The sequence below is a fragment of the Dromiciops gliroides genome, chromosome 4 (assembly GCF_019393635.1).
Source record: "Dromiciops gliroides isolate mDroGli1 chromosome 4, mDroGli1.pri, whole genome shotgun sequence".
In the NCBI taxonomy this organism is placed as follows: domain Eukaryota; kingdom Metazoa; phylum Chordata; class Mammalia; order Microbiotheria; family Microbiotheriidae; genus Dromiciops; species Dromiciops gliroides.
In genome coordinates, this window is record NC_057864.1 from 242,972,658 (window position 1) to 242,990,391 (window position 17,734).

General features: G+C 44.3%; 1 protein-coding gene across 3 annotated transcripts; it reads right to left on the reverse strand.

The window, feature by feature from the left end:
• Positions 1-1,301: 1,301 nt before the first annotated feature.
• Positions 1,302-14,883, reverse strand: MLN (motilin). Of its 3 annotated transcripts, XM_044002374.1 has the most exons (6): positions 14,749-14,883; positions 8,750-8,874; positions 5,754-5,870; positions 2,374-2,482; positions 1,650-1,736; positions 1,302-1,472 (listed from the first exon to the last, which is right to left on the reverse strand). In XM_044002374.1, exons 2-5 carry the CDS (start codon positions 8,864-8,866, stop codon positions 1,684-1,686), a joined length of 396 nt encoding a protein of 131 aa, XP_043858309.1. In that variant the 5' UTR covers positions 8,867-8,874; positions 14,749-14,883; the 3' UTR covers positions 1,302-1,472; positions 1,650-1,683. The 3 variants fall into 3 exon arrangements, with proteins under 3 accessions (XP_043858309.1, XP_043858311.1, XP_043858310.1); XM_044002376.1 differs by lacking the exon at positions 1,650-1,736; XM_044002375.1 differs by lacking the exon at positions 14,749-14,883 and having other exon boundaries at positions 8,750-8,887.
• Between the last annotated feature and the right edge of the window lie 2,851 nt (positions 14,884-17,734).

The window sequence follows — 17,734 nt, forward strand, 5'->3', positions numbered from 1 at the left end:
TGGGGAGGAGGTTGGAAGGGGGAAAAAATCAATGTTTTCCAAATGAAAAGGGACAGAGAACATTTTGTGTTAGAACTTCTGGGAGAGTGTTACAGATAATGGAGTGAACCAAGGCCAGGGAACTCTGAACAATGATGAGGAATCTTGGACTTGTTCTTTCCCAAGTGCCTCCTTTATGAGCTCCTATGCCCTCTTTCCCTTTCCCCCACTGCATCCCCTGCTGCAGCACTCACTCCTTCCCCACTTATTAGTGGGTATCATCAGGCCTTTGGCAACATTTCCTGGGAGCCTGCAGCTGGGCTGACACTGATCAGTATGTGCATTGGAAATGTGTTTGTGAGTGTGCAGTATATTAAGTTAGCATCCAGCTCTGGGTATTATATAAGGCTTTGTTTGTCCTTTTGGGAGCTATCCACAGAGGCAACAAGAAAAGAAGTGGACCCTTCAGAATCTCACCTGGAATCTCGCCCTTTTGCTCCAGGATCTATTCCACATTGGATGTGCCGTGACCCAGGCTAAAATCAGATTGGATAAGTAGCAAATTCATTGTGTCTCATTGCTAGGTAACCTATGGGGTGAGAATGCTGCAGTTCCTATAAGGCACCAGTTTATAAATAAATGAACATTCATTAATGCTAAATTAAATTAGAATTACATTTCCTACCCAGTTTTGTTTAGAAGGCAGAAATAACTGGGTTGGCTGTGTGATTTTGCTGCTGATGCTATATCATGGAGTCACAAGGAGATAATAATAATGATAATAATAACAGGAGTTTTCACTTTGCTGGTGCCTTTTGTTCCAAGATCTCAAAGAAGACATTACCAGTTTGCTTTTGCAGATACTCGTTGAGGCTCAGAGACTTGTGCACATGGTTAGATAGAAAGTCAGGGGTAGAATATGAGACTGATGAACCTCCATCTCATTGAACCTGCTTGTTCTCTTCAGGAAACAGAACTGCATTAGCAGTTGGGGGCCTGGGTTCTAATCTTACTGATAACTAGCTACAAGACCTTAGGTAAGTAATTTCCTCTCTTTGGACCCCATTGTCTTCTGTAATATGAGGGGCTTAGATACCTCTAAGACCTTGCCAGGCTCAAACATTCCATGATTCTTTTTTAACATTTTAAAAAGCCAATAAAACCTTAGTTGTATTGCTTACAAGATACTATGGCTCTGGCCTTCTTGTGGTGAATGTATATACAACTTGGGAATCACCTCTCTCAGTATCTCTTTTTTTTTTTTTAAACGCGACCTGGATTTACCCTCTGGAAATAAAAAGAATTTCAAATAAAAGCATCATTTCCTTAAAGTTCACGCTTTATTCAATGAAGTAAGGCTTGTTTTGGATTGTGTGTTTTCTTCTTAAATTGAAATGAAGGAGTGGGTCAGGCACCTGTCCACAGCTTCACTGTCGGGTTTCTAGAACACAGGGTTTTGTCCACATTCTTTTGTGGCAGAGCCGATCAGTTTACTGCAGAGTAAAGCAAGAGAAATTTGTCAACTGTTCCGTCAGCCTGTCTTAGGAGAACCCTCCCCCCATCCAAATCTTAAAACATTAAAAAAAAAAAAAGGAACCAGGAGGAAGGTCTGGCAGCCTCCAAGTCTGGTTAAAGGGATAGGATGGCAGGAGTAGCCATCTAAGCTCTACCTCGCAGATGTCTTTATAGCTTGGGGGCAGTCACTCAGCCTCTCAGTTTCTCCATCTCTAACCAGGCTTCCTTTCTTCTTCCAGGGACTGTGAAAATTCATTAGTCAAATGATATCTGATGTCTGGAACTTTGACCCCAACAGAGCCCTGAACTTCTGTAAGGCCAAATGGAATCTAAAGTTTTGATTTTCAGAATGGGTGGGATAATGCAGACTTTCCCATCAGAATTCAGGCAAGAGTTGGACCTCCAGGAAATCACCTGGACCTGGTTTTGTTTAGTTTAAAGAAATGGAAAATGGTTGAACTGGGGGAGGGCTGTGAGGTCGCTACATTCATTTTTGGCTTTTCTCCTTTGCCTGTCTCCATCTTCCCCCTTCTACCCTGCGCCCAGCAGAGGAAGGGCACAAAAATGGGGACAGAGACAGTGGAGCCGGGCCTTGGGCGCTTTGAGGGCTTGAGAATCCTGCTTGAGCAGCTGTCAGCAACAATCATTTGCTTGCAACGGCCTGTTATTAGGCTCCCCTCGGAGATGAGGGTGCACGGGCAGGAGGAAGACAGCTTAATGTTCTTAAGTGTAAAGCAGAAAAACAAATTGCAGTCCGTAAGCGGAGCAAACCCGGCTCGGCTGGTGCTTCTAGAATATAAATACCCAAGCAGCCCTGACGGGGAGGAGGCGGAGGGGCGGGAGGACAGGAACAGAGACTCAGAAACTCAGAATCCTTACCGTTCTGGGTGGACAGCAACACCTCAGTCAGCAGCTCTTCCAGGACGCCCCGATATTTTTCCAGCTGCCTGGAGTTCATCCTTATTCCAATTTCTCCAGGAGCAGTCAGCTGTGAAATAAGGCAGAGTTAACAAGAAAGGAATATGCACAGAGAGAGTGGTTAACCCTTGGTTGCCCTACAGGTAGAAGGAGGGACTGGCTTCAGGGGACTAGGCATATCTTCCTCCTTTACTTGGGGGCTTTCTCTGTGCTGCTGCCTGCTTTTGGTAGCCACTCTTTCTGTAGCCATGGGGATAGCTAGGAATCGAAGAGTCCCCTTGGTGCTGCGTTTTTAAACTAGGGTGCCAGACTCACTGGCACACTGCCTAGGGGTACAGCAGAGAAACTACTCTGTTGATTTTACTAACAGGATAAACAAACCTCCTTTGGTGGCAGACGATTTTGTGTGTGTGTGTGTGTGTGTGTGTGTGTGTGTGTGTGTGTGTGTGTGTGTGTCTCCCTACCTCCCATGCAGGGAAGGGAACTGAAGCTGGAAGGAGCTGAGCCTTGGGTTTCCCACAGAGATTCAACATGAGCTCTATGAATGTATTTGGGGAGAGGCTGTGCTCTCAAGAGGCCCAGGAATTAGGGGAGATGCAGCCTAGGAGGATCACACCAGTGGAACCCTGACAGGCCCTGGGCTGGGGAGTCATCAGAAGTGAGACTGACAGGTTTAAAGTGGAAAGGCTGATGTTCAAATCTGGTGCAAAGAGCAGCCAACAGGGTTCCCAGCAGGGGAGGGTAGTACAGAAGGGAAGGGGCTAGCCTTTAAGTCACGGACGTAATAGACTCCCACTTGCAGAACCATCAAATGTCAGAACTGGAAGGGAATTTAGAACATGTTAAATATAACAAAGAATGTTGTAGCTGGAAGGGACCTTAGACACCATCTAGTCCAACCCTATCATTTTATAAGTAAGGAAACTGAGGCCCAGAGAAATAACAAATAGGGGAATTTGTGGGCACCGGAGACAAAAGATACTATTTTCTATGATTCTTGTGGGCCTGGACTGGTCTGGCTTAGAATCATGGAATCTTAGAGCTGGAAGGGGCTATCTCTTTCTTTCTTCCTTCCTTCCTTCCTTCCTTTCTTTTTTGTGAGGCAATTGGGGTTAAGTGACTTGCCCAGGGTCACACAGTGTCAAGTATCTGAGGCCAGATTTGAACTTAGGTCCTCCTGACTCCAGGGCTGGTGCTCTATCCAGTGTGCCACCTAGCTGCCCCCGGGGCTATCTCTTTCAACCTCCTAATTCTACAGAAGACCAAATGGGAACACACAGAGAGAGGTGTGACTTGTCCAAGGTAACACAGCAAATTAGTGGCAGGACCAGGACTAGAGACTAGGGCTGTTTCTATTGTGCTATGATGCATACCTCTCTTGTGCTGAACTGAGTGGGTCTCATGGCTCTACAGGAAAGGACTTAGAAGGAGGCAGTGCTGAGATTCAGAAGGTTTCCCTAATTTCTTGAGAGGACTCCCCTGAGAGAGTTTCTGCAGCCTAAGCCTATCAGTTGCCTTGTCCCATATCTCACACATTTCCTGGTTATTGGAAATAGACTGTAGGTGTGCTGCATGCATCATCCAGAATGTGGGATTAATAGATAGCAGTAGAAGGCAATTACCTCCAGGATTTTTATTTTACACGGGCCTCCTGCCACGGTTAGATCCTCAGGGCAGTTGTACCATGGTGCAGCGGAGAGGGTATTGGACTGAAACTCAGCACTAATTTGCTGTGTGACCTCAAGCAACTCCCTCCCCTTCTCTGAGCCTCAATTACTTCTCTTATGAAATTACAGCATTGCACTAGATGGCTTCTAAGGTTCATTCTAGCTCTGACACACCTTGATTCTCAAGCAGCCTGACCTTTGTTCATATCTGTCAGATTACAATGACTTATTCTCAAAGGAATGGCATAATATAGTGAAAAACTTACTGGCCTGGGAATACAGCAGGAGTCAGGAAACATGGCTCCTAGTCTTAGTTCTTCCATTGACCTCTGTCCAAGGTACTTCACCCCCTCCCCCCAGCCCTCAGTTTCCTCCACTGTCAAATGGATCCCCATTTGTTTGGGTCACCTCTAAGGTCCTTCTAATTCTGACATTTTGTGATTCTCAACCAGAGGCTCAAATGGCCTAGAGCCTTGCCCCTCAGTCATTATCTTACTGGATTTTGCTCAGCAGGTATTGGGTGTAGTGGGGAAAAGCAATAGATTTGGAATTAGGGGCCTGTGCTTGAATTCCCCTGTTAGTACAACAGTAACACTGTTTACCTGCTAGCTTGTAGACTGGGATTTGATTAATTCCCAGTAGGGGAAGGAGCTACAGCCTTGTTTGGGAGGCAGTGGAGAAAGCTGGAGCTGGAGCCCAAGGGCCTTGAATTTGAGTTCTGACTCTACCACTTACTGGTACTGTGTGCGCTGGTTGGAGCAAATTATTTAATCTCACTAGGCCATCATCGTTTCTTCCTTTGTAAAATGAAGGGTTTGGACTAGATGTTAGCTTCTTAAACTGTGGATCGAGACCACATATGGGATTGCATAATTGAATGTGGGGGAGTCACAAAAATTGGCAACAGCAAAAGATTATGTATGCCTATTTTATAGACTGATATATGTGGGGTCGTGAAAATTTCTGGGGCAAAAGGGGTCATGAGTGGAAAAAATTTAAGAAGCCCTGGACGAGATGACCTCTTAAGATCTTTTCCTGGCACTGAGGATGCTAGGCTGGAGAAAAGACGGCTTGTAGGGCATAGAGTATCTATTTTCAAGTACTGGAAGATCTACTTTATGGGGGAGGGATTAGACTGGTCTGTTTGGCTCCAGAAGGCAGCACTCTGTGTAGTGGGTAAAAGTTAGTCTAATTTTGGCTTGAAGTCAGGAAAAAGCTTCTGAGCAACAAAAGCTGCCCCAAAATGAAATGATCATTTGTCAGGTTGCTGTAGAAAGCATTCTTTGGGGGGAATGGGTTGGACTAGATGGTTGCCTGAGGGCCCTTACCACTCTTGAAATTCTAGGATTCTTTGATTCCACCTCTAAATCTGTAGTCCTTCCTGTGTGACCTTGAGCAAGTGAATGAACTTCTCTGAGCTCCAGTTTCAGCACCTCTAAAGTGAAGGGGTTGGATTTGATAGCCTCTGAGGTCCAGCTCTAAAGCCTACGAATTGGTACCTCAAGCAGAAAATACTAGCCTGGGAGAACAATATCTCTTTGACTGGCTCAGTTGGTTTGTTTGTACCCCAAAGCCAAATTTCTGTCCCCCTAATTGTTGTCAGAATCAATCTTTCCCACCATGTTGATCCATCCCTTCTCATGAACTGGGCTGTTCTCTGGGCTGGATCCTTACCTTGATCATTTCATTCTCTTCTTCCTCCTTGAAGTCCATGAGAGCCATGGGGTCCCCCTCCTCTGATCTCTGCTGCACACTTAGAGATTTCTTTTGCCCTTTGTTCCTTTCCTTCTCCTGGAGGAAGCACAACAGACAGAGCACAGCATTAGACTCACCCCTCCTTGCCTGTAGCCCCTCTCCAGGTCCTCTCATCTTCAACCAAGAGTGGCTGCCTCTGGGCTATTGGAAGAGTCAGCTCAGAAACTGGGACCGGGGCTAAGCACCTCCCCATCACAATCCCCTCCCCATCACAATCCCCTAACCACCCTCCAGGCTTCCTGGGTGGGGACAATTACAAAATCCAGTTGTTCAGAAATAGTCCTTGGGGTTGAGCAGCCAAGAGGTGCTAGAACACTGTTCACTTCTACTTAATGCATTGCACCCTGATTGTTGTTGTTAATTAAGTTAAAATGCTTAAAATAATTGTCGCCCTTCGTGCATATTAAGTAGAAAAAAATGTGTTTTGAGCAAGGAACCTATAAAGATCAGGAGAAAGAGAGCAGCCTGTGTGGGAGCTGGAGGGGGGTGGAGGGGGGGGGTGGCCCGTGTGTGCTGAGTCCCTGGGAGGTGATTTATAAGAGCCAAGACAGAGAGATGAATTATGGAGGAAGGAGATTGCAGCTTCTTCATAAAATTCCCCGCGCCTTGCAATTACGAGGAGAAAAACCGTAGAGCAGATTAATGTAAAGTGTCCTTTAGTTGCCGTTTTGCTATTTTATGTTCTACTGAGTTTGACTGTTTCAGTCCGGCCTCAAATCTTGCATGGTGTCCTTCTCCCAAGGTCCCTGAGCACTGTAGATCAGATACATCGCAGCCTTTTATAATTCCTTTGGTTTCTCTAATGACACTCTTAGGATTCCTCTCTAGGCATGTCTTCAGATGTGGCTATTTCAGTGCAATTGATCTACCCTTCAGTAGAGTACGCTAACATTTGTTGTGCCAGTGCCTTAAAGAAGCCATCAGACCTCCTTCTCGCCATCTTCATCCCTCCCCAAAAGATGGACTTTGAATGCCACCTCAAAGAGCTTTTGTCTCGTCTGGGATCCGAAGAATGTCCTCCCTTTCTTTTAGCTTGTACCTTCCCTATCACACACGCCACCAGGGAGATTCGGGCAAGGAAGCAGGCCTCTGGGGCGCCAATGGATTTTGTGTGTTTATCTTTCAGTGTTGGAGCCTCAGGCTCAGTCTTAGGGACATGGGGAGGGAAATGAGATGTGTTATGTGAGTTTCATCCCACCAGCTCCCTAGGTTACCAGATTGAGGGAGCACAAGAAACTGCCTACAGATGCCACCAGACAGGATCTCAAGCCAAGAGTTAGGGAAAATAGACAGGAAGAGATGAGCGTTCTCCTAGCCCTGCACTTGGATTCAGGACACAGAATCAATAAGGGCTGGACTCTGTTTACCTACTACTTGTGTATTGTCTTGGGCGAGTCACTTGTACTGATGGGAAAATCACTGACTAAATTTAGAAGATCTGGTTTCAAATCCCACTTGTTAGACCTTGGGTGAGCCAACTTCCCCATCCCTGGTCCTTGGGTTCCTTATCTGGAAAATCAGTGGGTTGGATTCTCTTCCAGCTCCAAGTCTATGATCTGATTATCTATGATCCAGTCTCTAAGAGCCTCAGTTTCTTCATTTGTAAAAAAGCACTACAATACTTATTACACTGCCTACCTCACAGTGTTGTTATAAAAACTGCTCTGTGCCCTTTCCCCCTTTTTAAAAGTCTGGGTCTATGACTTTTATCAATATAGGAAACTGTCCACATGGAAATTCCTTCCACTGATTCATTTCATCTACTCCTCTATAATTTAGGGTCTTAGAGGGCTTCCTGGGGCACTCTGAGGGAAAGAGGGTTAGCTGATTTGTATCAGACAGAGAACTTGACCTCAGGTCTTCTGACTGCCAGTCTGTCACCTGTGCCATAATGCCTCTTGCAATCTTTAAAATGCTCCATAAACAGGTATCGCTCCTATCATATGGCATCTTCTTCCTTATGTATCGTTTTATTTTCATTAGATCTGCCCCGATTGCCTTGAGGTTCAGTAGACATGAAGAAGCCCTTTTACTTTTGGGGGCATTAGGAAGCTCTTTCCCTTTTCTGTCTATGATTTTTCATGCAGCATTTTCCTAGACATCTCTCCCCTGAATGTCCTACTTCCTACTACTTTAACTTGAACTCTTACTAGCTGTGCTACTTCTCTCTTGGAATTTGTTACATACTGCCACCGGCTTGGGGATTGTCACTTAGTATTTCCCCAAGTTTTCTGTTGTCTCCCTAGGTAGATTGTAAGCTCTTTAAGGGCAGGAGCTTTGCCATGTGTTTCTCTGCATCCTTCTACAACGCCAGGCATATACTAGATGCTCAGAAAACAGTGGCTTAAGAACTTATTTACAATTTCCTCCAGAGGTTTGGTAGAGAGAAAAAGATGTGAAAAAAATCATTGTTCATACCTTATCAACAAGGTTTAGTCTATAAGGATGTTGGAGTTCTGGGTCAAAATAAAATTTTGGTGTGATCTGTTTCATTTACTCCTGGTCTTCTTCCTTGTTATTAGCATGGGAAATTCAAAGAACATGACATAAAGACATCTCTGCTATATGTAGAGAAGACCAGAGGTGTACCTGAGACAGCTCTTACTAGCTCCAGAAAGGTAGTTGTTAATTTTTCAATGTGAGCATTTGCCACTTAACAAATGTTACCAGTCAGGGATTGATTTTTTGTTCTGTTGATTGGCTAGACATGTCAAGAGTTAAGAAAGTGGTGGAGAAAATGTTAACAATGAAGATTAAACTTAAAAGTGTATCAAGAATACTCCCCCACCTCCCAGCCTGTTGTTAAACATTTACCTTTATGCCCATGGAGAAGGCTAACAATGTCTTAGCCTTCAGTAAGGGCTAAAAGTTGCCTTCAGCAAACCAAAGGAAATAAGCAGCAAACCTAAGTTTACCTGCATTCTCTGGACATCACTGTAGGTGAAAATGGGGACAAAGCCTTCTGTCTGGGCAGCGAGCATGGTTGCTATGTACATCACAAGCATAGTAGCTACAATCTTGCTGGACACCATCCTGGAGACTAGAAACAACAAAGGGAACTGGTTATGGTACATGGGAGAGGCAATGAGGAATCATTTTAATTCATTGACAATTTACAGTGTATTCCTTACAACTACTCTCTGAGTTAGATAGTACAAAGTATTATTTATACCCATCTTACAGATGAGAAAACTACAGCTTACTCATTAGTTCATAAATGAGACCTTACAGAGCATCTAGTCTACCACATTGATTCTACAGATAAGGGAACAGGTCCAGAGAGGTTGGGTGGCCAGTGCATGGTCATACAGTGAATAACTGATTTATAACCTAGATCTTCTAACTCACAAGTTCAGCACTTTTCCCATTACACCACCCAGCTTTTCTGAGTGGGATGGAAAGATCACTGGATGAGGAGACAGATGACCTGGGTTCCATCCCCATTCTCTCACTAGCTGTGTGACCTTGAACAAGTCACCTCCTTTCCTTGGGTCTCAAATGCCTCATTTGTTTATTTGTTTTTGAGGAGCAATGGGGGTTAAGTGACTTGCCCAGGGTCACACAGCTAATAAGTGTCAAGTGTCTGAGGCTGGATTTGAACTCAGGTCCTCCTGAATCCAGGGCCCATGCTTTATCCACTGTGCCACCTAGCTTTCCCTAACTGCCTCATTTTAAAAATAAGGATAGTACTTTACCTGCCTCCAGATATGGGGCTAGACTAGTATTGGTATCTGTTACAGCTTTCAGATCTATGAGAACCCATCCAAAGACCTTGGGGATAAATATACAGCAGCTTAACAAAAATGAAAGGACAACCATTGTCCACCTCTCCATCTCTCTGTCTCTCCTCCCTCCTTTCTGTCTGTCTCTGTCTCTCTTTCTGTCTCTCTCTCTCTCTCTCTGATTGTCCTCTCTTTTTGCCTATGGCAGTGTGTTGCTCGAAGCCCAGGGCAACAGTGGATAGAACACTGGGAGATAGGAAACCTGGGTTTTGGTGCAGGCTTTACTTTGGAATGTGACCTTATTTAGACCAATTCCATTCTCAAGCTCTTAGTTCCCTTCTGTTATATGAAGGAGTTGAACTAGACAATTTCCAGGATCCTTTGTTCAAATGTTCTGTGATTTCATTCATTGAAGTAAGAGTGGATGAACCTCATCTTTTTCAGAGATTTCCCCCCCTCCCTCTGACTTCTGTAAATCCTTATTATAAACCAGATCCATAGCAGCCCACATTAAGCAACTCTCCCCAGGGCAGGCTGTACCAGATTAAAGTGTAATTAATAAATATTTAACAAAATAAATGAAGACATAATAGGAGATAGATAATGTTAAGTTGTGGTCTTCAAAGTCAGTCTGAGGCCTGCAGGGATGTATGGTCTAGCAGCCTTGTTTCTATTTGAGTTTGATTCACTGTTGAAGAAACTCTACACTGGACAAGTGTTGCCTTGCCCAGCTTCTACTCTGCCCCATCTGGCTGGGTTGGTTAAAGCAGGAGAATGTACTAGATGACCCCTTGAGACCTCTTCCAGGTTTAAGATTCTCCCTATTGTGCCAACATTTGCTGTCAGATGGCATAGGCTAGGTCAGGGCTCAGTGGGCATTAGGAGGAAATGACCCACAGCCCAGGGCAACCATCTGCCTGACTCATGAAAGATCCAGATGGAATTGACAGCAGTGATTCCCTCTAGAGAGAAAATTCAGAGTGTTCCCTGAGGCCCACTCAGATGGATGCCAAGGGCTGCCGCCCAGAACAGCATTCAGGAGCCCGGGGTGGGAAACCCTTCCTCTTGGGTGGGGGCAAAGCATTGGAGCTGAAATGAACATTTTCTCAGCATGTGCGTTTCTAAGGCTTCATTTGGCAGTCATCCAGAAACAGCAGTGCTGGCAAAGCCTCCCTTCAAGTAACTGGGATTCCTTAGAGCCCTGAACATGCACGGCAGAGTGTCAGCATGGATGGATGTGGTTCTACCCAGTCCCTGGGGAGAGGGCCTCCCTAGGCTGAAGACACTCCCTACTGCTAGTATAGAAATTGTGACTCCACTGGGGATGAGGAACTCCCCTGCGCTGTAGGTTGACAAGGCTATGATGATGGTAGTACATCCTTGGGAACCATTCCTTTGCCTGCAGATGCTTTTACTGCTAGAGTAGAGAATGTGACCAAAGAAAGGCTAATTGGGAGGAGGTCTATTAGACCTACAGTGTCCAGGAAGGCCCTGCAAGAGACTTCACCTTGCTGGATGATTTCCCCAACTTAATTGTTTACATTAGCATAGCACTTTCTACTTAGTTATCTTGGATCAGTCTCTTATACTTACAAAGTGATTTCACATCCACAATCCCATTACAATCCAGCAAGGTCAGCATCAAAGCTTTTACAGAGGGAGAAGTCATGCCTGATAGTGGGGAAGTGTTTTGCTCAGGAGAGAGAAGCAATGTAATAGAGTGGAAAGAATGCTGACTTTGTGGCGTCAAAAGCCTTGACTAGGGCAGCTAGGTGGCGCAGTGGATAGAGCACCGGCCCTGGATTCAGGAGGACCTGAGTTCAAATCTGGCCTCAGATCCTTGACACTTACTATCTGTGTCACCCTGGGCAAGTCACTTAACCCCAGTTGCCTCACCAAAAAAAAAAAAAAAAAAAGCCTTGACTTTTCATCCCTGCTCAAGCAATTATTAGCTGTGTGAACTCGGACAAGTCATTTCTCTGATTCTCAGTTTCTTCATATGCAAGATGGAGGACCAGCTAGCTCAGGTTATTATGAGTAAAGCTCTTTGTAAAATATTAGAACTATATAAATATTAAATAAATAGTAAAACTACACAAATGTGGATAGTTATTGTTGTTATTACTATGACTATTACTCAAAGCTGCACAAATCAATGAGGGCTAGGATTTGGCAGATCTGGAGTCCACTACAACATTTTTCCTCTTTTTTTCTTTTCCAGGCAGAGACAAACCTGATGAACTATTTACTGGGGAGGGTCTCTAGGACAAAACTCCTGAGCTCTATGGACTTGTAGAGTCTAATCTCAATTATTGCTCAAATTAGTCCTTTTGTTAGCTGCTAGTTACATGACACAGCAGTAATCAGGTACCACCAAGGTGGTGATACCTTCTTTTCTCACTCTTTGGCTACTTCTTAGCAGGGGCAGTTCAGGTACTTGAAGCACAAGACCCCCAAATAAGTTGGTAGTGGCAGGAATGGGGAGCAAAATAGGGGGAAGTAGATCTTATAGGCAGCCTTGGTAGAGAAGAGGAGTAATTAGACTATATCTGGGGTTATCTCTCTCCCCCTGACCATCCTATCTTAAGTCAGTTTTCTTCCTCTGGCCACAGCAGATAAGGAACTTCTGATAGGCTGGACCCTGACCTATCTCCATTGCCCCCAAACCCTTGTTTAATCTAGCTTCTGAAATAAAGGAAAGCCTGGCATCTGTCTATACTGGTATGCAAGGCTTTTCTGCACACAAAATATCATCCTGCCACGTGAAAGAGAATCTCCAGAGGCTGCGGATTTTGCTTCTTAATCTTGGCCTGATAGCTCATAAATTTGGATCCCATCTCTACAGAAGCTAGACACCCATTCTTCCACTTCTGTCTTTCTGCTATGGTCTGTCTCAGTCAAGAAAGCACTTATTCTGTGTTTGGCACTGTTCTAGGTACTAGGGATCACAAAGACAAACAAAATTGGTCTCTTCCCCCAAGAAGCTCATATTCTAATGCAGGAGACAATGTGAAAACAACTAGGCACATACAAAAGCTAAACAGTGTAAATGGGAGGTAATTTTAGAGAGGAGGCACTGTTCTATAACAACAACAACAATAGTAATAGTAACAACAATAGGCACTGGACCTGTGATTTTGTTGGTATAAGGTTCCCAAGTGAGAAAACTCTTATTACCAATGCTTGTTCACTTCTCTGCAACTTATAGCCTTAAAGAACTAAGAGAGGGGGCAGCTAGGTGGCGCAATGGATAAGGCACTAGCCTTGGATTCAGGAGGACCTGAGTTCAAACCCAGCCTCAGACACTTACTAGCTGTGTGACCCTGGGCAAGTCACTTAAACCCCATTGCCCTGCAAAAAAAAAAAAAAAAAAAAAAAAAGAACTATGAGAACTACATCACAGATGGGTTGTGTTCTTCCCTGGATCGCCTGGTATGCGTCATGGTGGGGCTTGAACCTAGATCTCCCTGATTCTGAGGCTGGCTTTCTATCCACTATAATAATCTTCTAAAACAATAATGAGAATTCACATACCTATAGTATCTTAAGGCTAAGAAAATTCCTCACACTCTGTGAGGTAGATGGTGCAAGTATTATATCTCCCCATTTTACAGATGAGAAGACAAGGCACAGGGAGAATTGCCTATATTTAGGAAGATAGTAAGTGGGAGATTTAGACCTAGGTTTTTTGACTCCAAGTCCAGGGTTTTTTCTGTCACTTCATAGCCATTTCCCTGGCAGAGGACAGAACATCAGGCTTAATGGTGAAAATTCCTGAGCAAGACTATTGACAGTTCAGGCTGTTGTCCACTCTCAAAAGCCAGCTGAACCCCCAGGAAGGTTAGGCACAACAAAGGGGAGGGTCTCCAGAGAAAAGCTATCATCAGAGACATAAAGAGCACCAGAAAGAGATAAGGGGTGAGCCGAGGCCCAGAGGAAAAGGAGATAAGAGATTTGCTGTTCATTTCCAACCTTTGTCAATATTTTCTAACAAATTCCCATGGAGTCTCAACATCTTCAGGTCTTTTACCCATCAGAGATAGAAACTTCACATCCTCTGCATCCCACTGACTCTGTGGAGGTGCTCTGATCTAGATCCCTTCTTTGTTCTAGAATTAGCATTTCCTTCACTAAAATCGCTTCATGAGAATCAATACAAACTTTAAATAAAAATGAGCTAAATCCAATTGCCACTCATCTTCTTTATCCAACTGGCTGCCAGCATGTAACCCATGTTCATTTACATTCCTCTTTCCTCAGAGGGGGAAAGAAAGCTCTTTGTGGTACAATATAGCGTTAACTTCCCTGTTCAGTGGTGGGGGATCAGACTCTAATAACACAGACATGAATTTCCACACTACTCATTTTCCCCAGGATTTCAGGGTGCTTCCCAGCCTTTCTCTCGTTCAGTCTCTTAATTCCCCCATGCGATAGTGATCTTTCCCCTAAACTACATTGTCTCCCAGAGTAAAACTCACTCATGCTAAGTGTAGTGCTGTAGTCACATCCTGGGCTCTTGTTTAAATTTTAGCAACCCTTCCTGCATAGTCCAGATTCCATTTGTTCATGGATGTGACCAAACTCCTTCCCTCTGGGTTGAGATTCTACTTATTCCTCCTTCATACCTTCCATTTTTAGCGACCAACCCTTCTGGGGATCTCTATCGGCTTCATCCTGACATTCCCTTGAGAATCTAGACTTCTGAGACTGCTGCCCAAGTTTGGGTCAGATGTCTCACCCCCAAACCCCTTTCTCTTTCTCCCACCCCAGCCTCAGAAAGACCTAGATTCAAATGCTGCCTTTGTCATGTGATAGCTGTGTGACCTTTAGCAAGTGACTTAACTCAGTCTCCTTAGGGGTTATGGGCTCTAAATCTGTGACCATCTGAGCCTTCACCCCCTGACCACTAAATTTTGCATCAACTTTCCCCCTTTGACCACTGGTCATCCCTCCCCCTACTCACCAATCACAACTTGGGTGATCTAGCTCCCTCTGTTCTGACCACCCCATGCAACTTTGACCCTCTTCCATTCAGTGAATTCCTAGCCAGCAAAGTACCAGCTCTGAAACTCTATACTCTACTTTGAAGTCCAGACCTTTCAGGACCAAAAGGGTATTGTCTCTGTCTCAGGTTTTCTCTCTCGCTATTCCCTAGAGTTCCCTCCTCCCCACATTCTGCTTTGTCTACTTACAGAGCCAATGAATGGAGAGCTGCGTCTGTCCAGATCTGGTTCTTGTCCTTTATTCTCTGCCTGGTATGACATATATTTATATACAATCCCTCCAGCCCTTTGGGGAAACTCCTGACCTTTGTATCTCCCTTTTTGGGCCCAGGGGTGGGGTGGGAGGAGGTGGGTGGCTGGAATTCTCGGAGCTCATAGAAACAGCTGGTGGTGCCAGCTGCTCTTGGGGAGTGGGGGTTGCCTTGAATTTCCTGGAGGGCCTCTTTTCCAGGAACTAATCAGAGTTCAATTGCAGACTAGAATCTACCCAAAGCTCTCATTCTGTAATTCACTAGACACTTTGAAAGCATTTCTGTTCACTCTCTGAGAGTTTGTTTTTGTTTCTTGAATATGATATTGGTAAGGGTCTCCAGGCAATCTACCTAAATACATCAATCATTAATACATCAATACATTGATACAGGGAAGATGAGGTCACTGGGACTTACAAATCTTTTTCAGCCTGCCCTTGAGCTCTTGGGCTCAACCTATCCATCCTCTGTACCTATAAAGGAATTCCTTTTCTTTGCCTCAATCGTCCTGTATACCAGAGGTGTCAAACCCACAGGCCCTAAATTGCTTCCGTACAACTCCCAAGTGCTGCCTGAATCAGGTCAAAATGTAATTGTGAAATGTTTAACAAAATAAAGGAAAGTGCAGTTTAACATAGATAATGTTATTTTGAGGTTTTCTAAGTCACTATGTGGCCTGAAGGGATCCATTTCCATTTGAGTTTGACCCATGATTATAAATTGTTTTTGTTTTTGTGGCACAATGAGGATTAAGTGACTTACCCAGGGTCACACAGCTAGTAAGTGTCAAGTGTCTGAGGTCATATTTGAACTCAGGTCCTCTTGAATCCAGGGTCAGTGCTTTATCCACTGCACCACCTATCTGCCCATTTTTTTTTTTACATTTCTTTTTGTGTAGGAAATACCTTTTCCAAACTTTAATTAGATTCTTCATAGACTATCTTCATGGAAACCCTAGATATTTGCCCAAATCTAAGTTCTTAGCAGTTTGCCCTTGGGGGAATGGAGCAGGGTTTAATGAGGAGAAAGTTTTGAGAAAAGATGGCTTAGTTCTCATTACAAGCCAAGATCTCTCTCTGATCAGTCTGAGTCCTAAGATGGGGCCCCCTTAGTCAAGAAAGGAGTGGGCACAGTACCCTAGGTCCTGTGAACCCAACATTCAACCATTTTAGGCCAATTAGCTCCTTAATGCTACACAAATAAACAGAACTTGGAAACATTGAACTCAACACATATTTTACCACATTAACATAAGCCCTCATTTGTTTACTGCAAAAATAGCTTGATCCTGATATTCTTGGGGAAAATACACACACTAACTTAGGGATCGAAAAGAGTAAACTGCTAAATTGAATTATAGAAAATATTTACCATTTATCCTGACATTCCAAATGAAAGATATAAGAAATCCTTTCCCCTAAATTTCTACCTGTTCTGAAAACGGATATAGAGGATATAATTTAATACTGTAATGGTGTTGGGGCAGCTAGGTGGCACAGTGGATAGAGCACCAGCCCTGGAGTCAGGAGGACCTGAGTTCAAATTCGGACTCAGACACTTGACACTTACTAGCTGTGTGACCCTGGGCAAGTAACTTAACCCCAATTGCCTCACCAAAACCAAAATACTGTAATGGTGTTATTAGGATGTTGATACTAAAGGCCATGTGATGTAGGGGGTAGATTTAATTGATCAAATTGATCGTGAGACATCCCAAAGAATTATAAGACTCAGTGATCAGTTTCCCAAGTTTTATTGAAATACTGTGCTGACCACAGGGAGAGCACCAGGGAAGTGTCTCTTGACCCATGATTATAAACCATAGCGCTCAAGCAGAGTAGATTCTAAAGCAGCCCAACATTCATTCTCTTTTGTTATATCCCACTGTGGGAAATGCTTCATGGAGGAGGTAAGTCTTGAACTGGGATTTGAAGGATAGATAGGTTTCAGTGGGTGAAGAGGAACTGGGAGGACATTGGGGATATAGAGGGGAAAGCCATGGAGGAAAGGAATGAACCTGGTATTTGGGCACAACAAGGAAAGCAGCCTGACTGCAACAGTGGTTATACTATGCAGAAGCAAGGCTGCCTAGGATAGGTAGGGACAGATTCTGGAGGTTCTGAAAAACCAGGCAGTGAAATTTAGCCTTGATATGGTCAGCATTAGGGAATCTCTATAAGTGTTTGAGAAGTGGAGTGGCGTGGTGACAGTGGTCATTTAGGAATATTAACCAGGCAATGGGGGTGCAGGATGGACTATATGGGGAGAGAGACCAGAGAGGGGAAGATAATCCTGGCAGGAAATGATGGGGGCTTGAATGAAGGGAAATGTCTGTGGCTATCTCCATTCCTGGCAGCTAGGTGGCACCGTGGATAGGACACCAGGACTAGAGCCAGGAAGACTTGAGTTCAAGTCCAGCCTTGGACACTTACTAGCTGTGTGACCCTGGGCAAGTCACTTAACTGTTTGTTTCAGTTTCCTCATCTATAAAATGAGCTGGAAAAGGAAATGGCAAACAACACTACTATCTTTGCCAAGAAACCCCCCAAAAGGGTTACAAAGAGGTTGTAAAAAGACATGACCGTAAATGACTAAACTACAATAATCTACATCCCCATTCCTTGTGTGGCCATTTTGCCCCCTCCCCACACTTCTTCCAAAAAGGCTAAAGACATCAGCCAAAGGGGACTGCCTTCCCATCAGTGCCACCTCACACTCTGCCCTTGAAGTCCCTTGCCTTGCCAGCTGTCCCTCAGATCTCCCTTGCCTTTTGCCTTTTAAAGCCCCAAGTTTCCAGAGCACCTGGTATAAAATGTAAATAAGCCTTAAATACTCTTTTCAGTGAGGCTTAATAACTACACAGAAAACAGATCTCCTTGCCCTATGTCCATGGTTAGTACCAGCAGGTGGTCTAATAGTAGAGG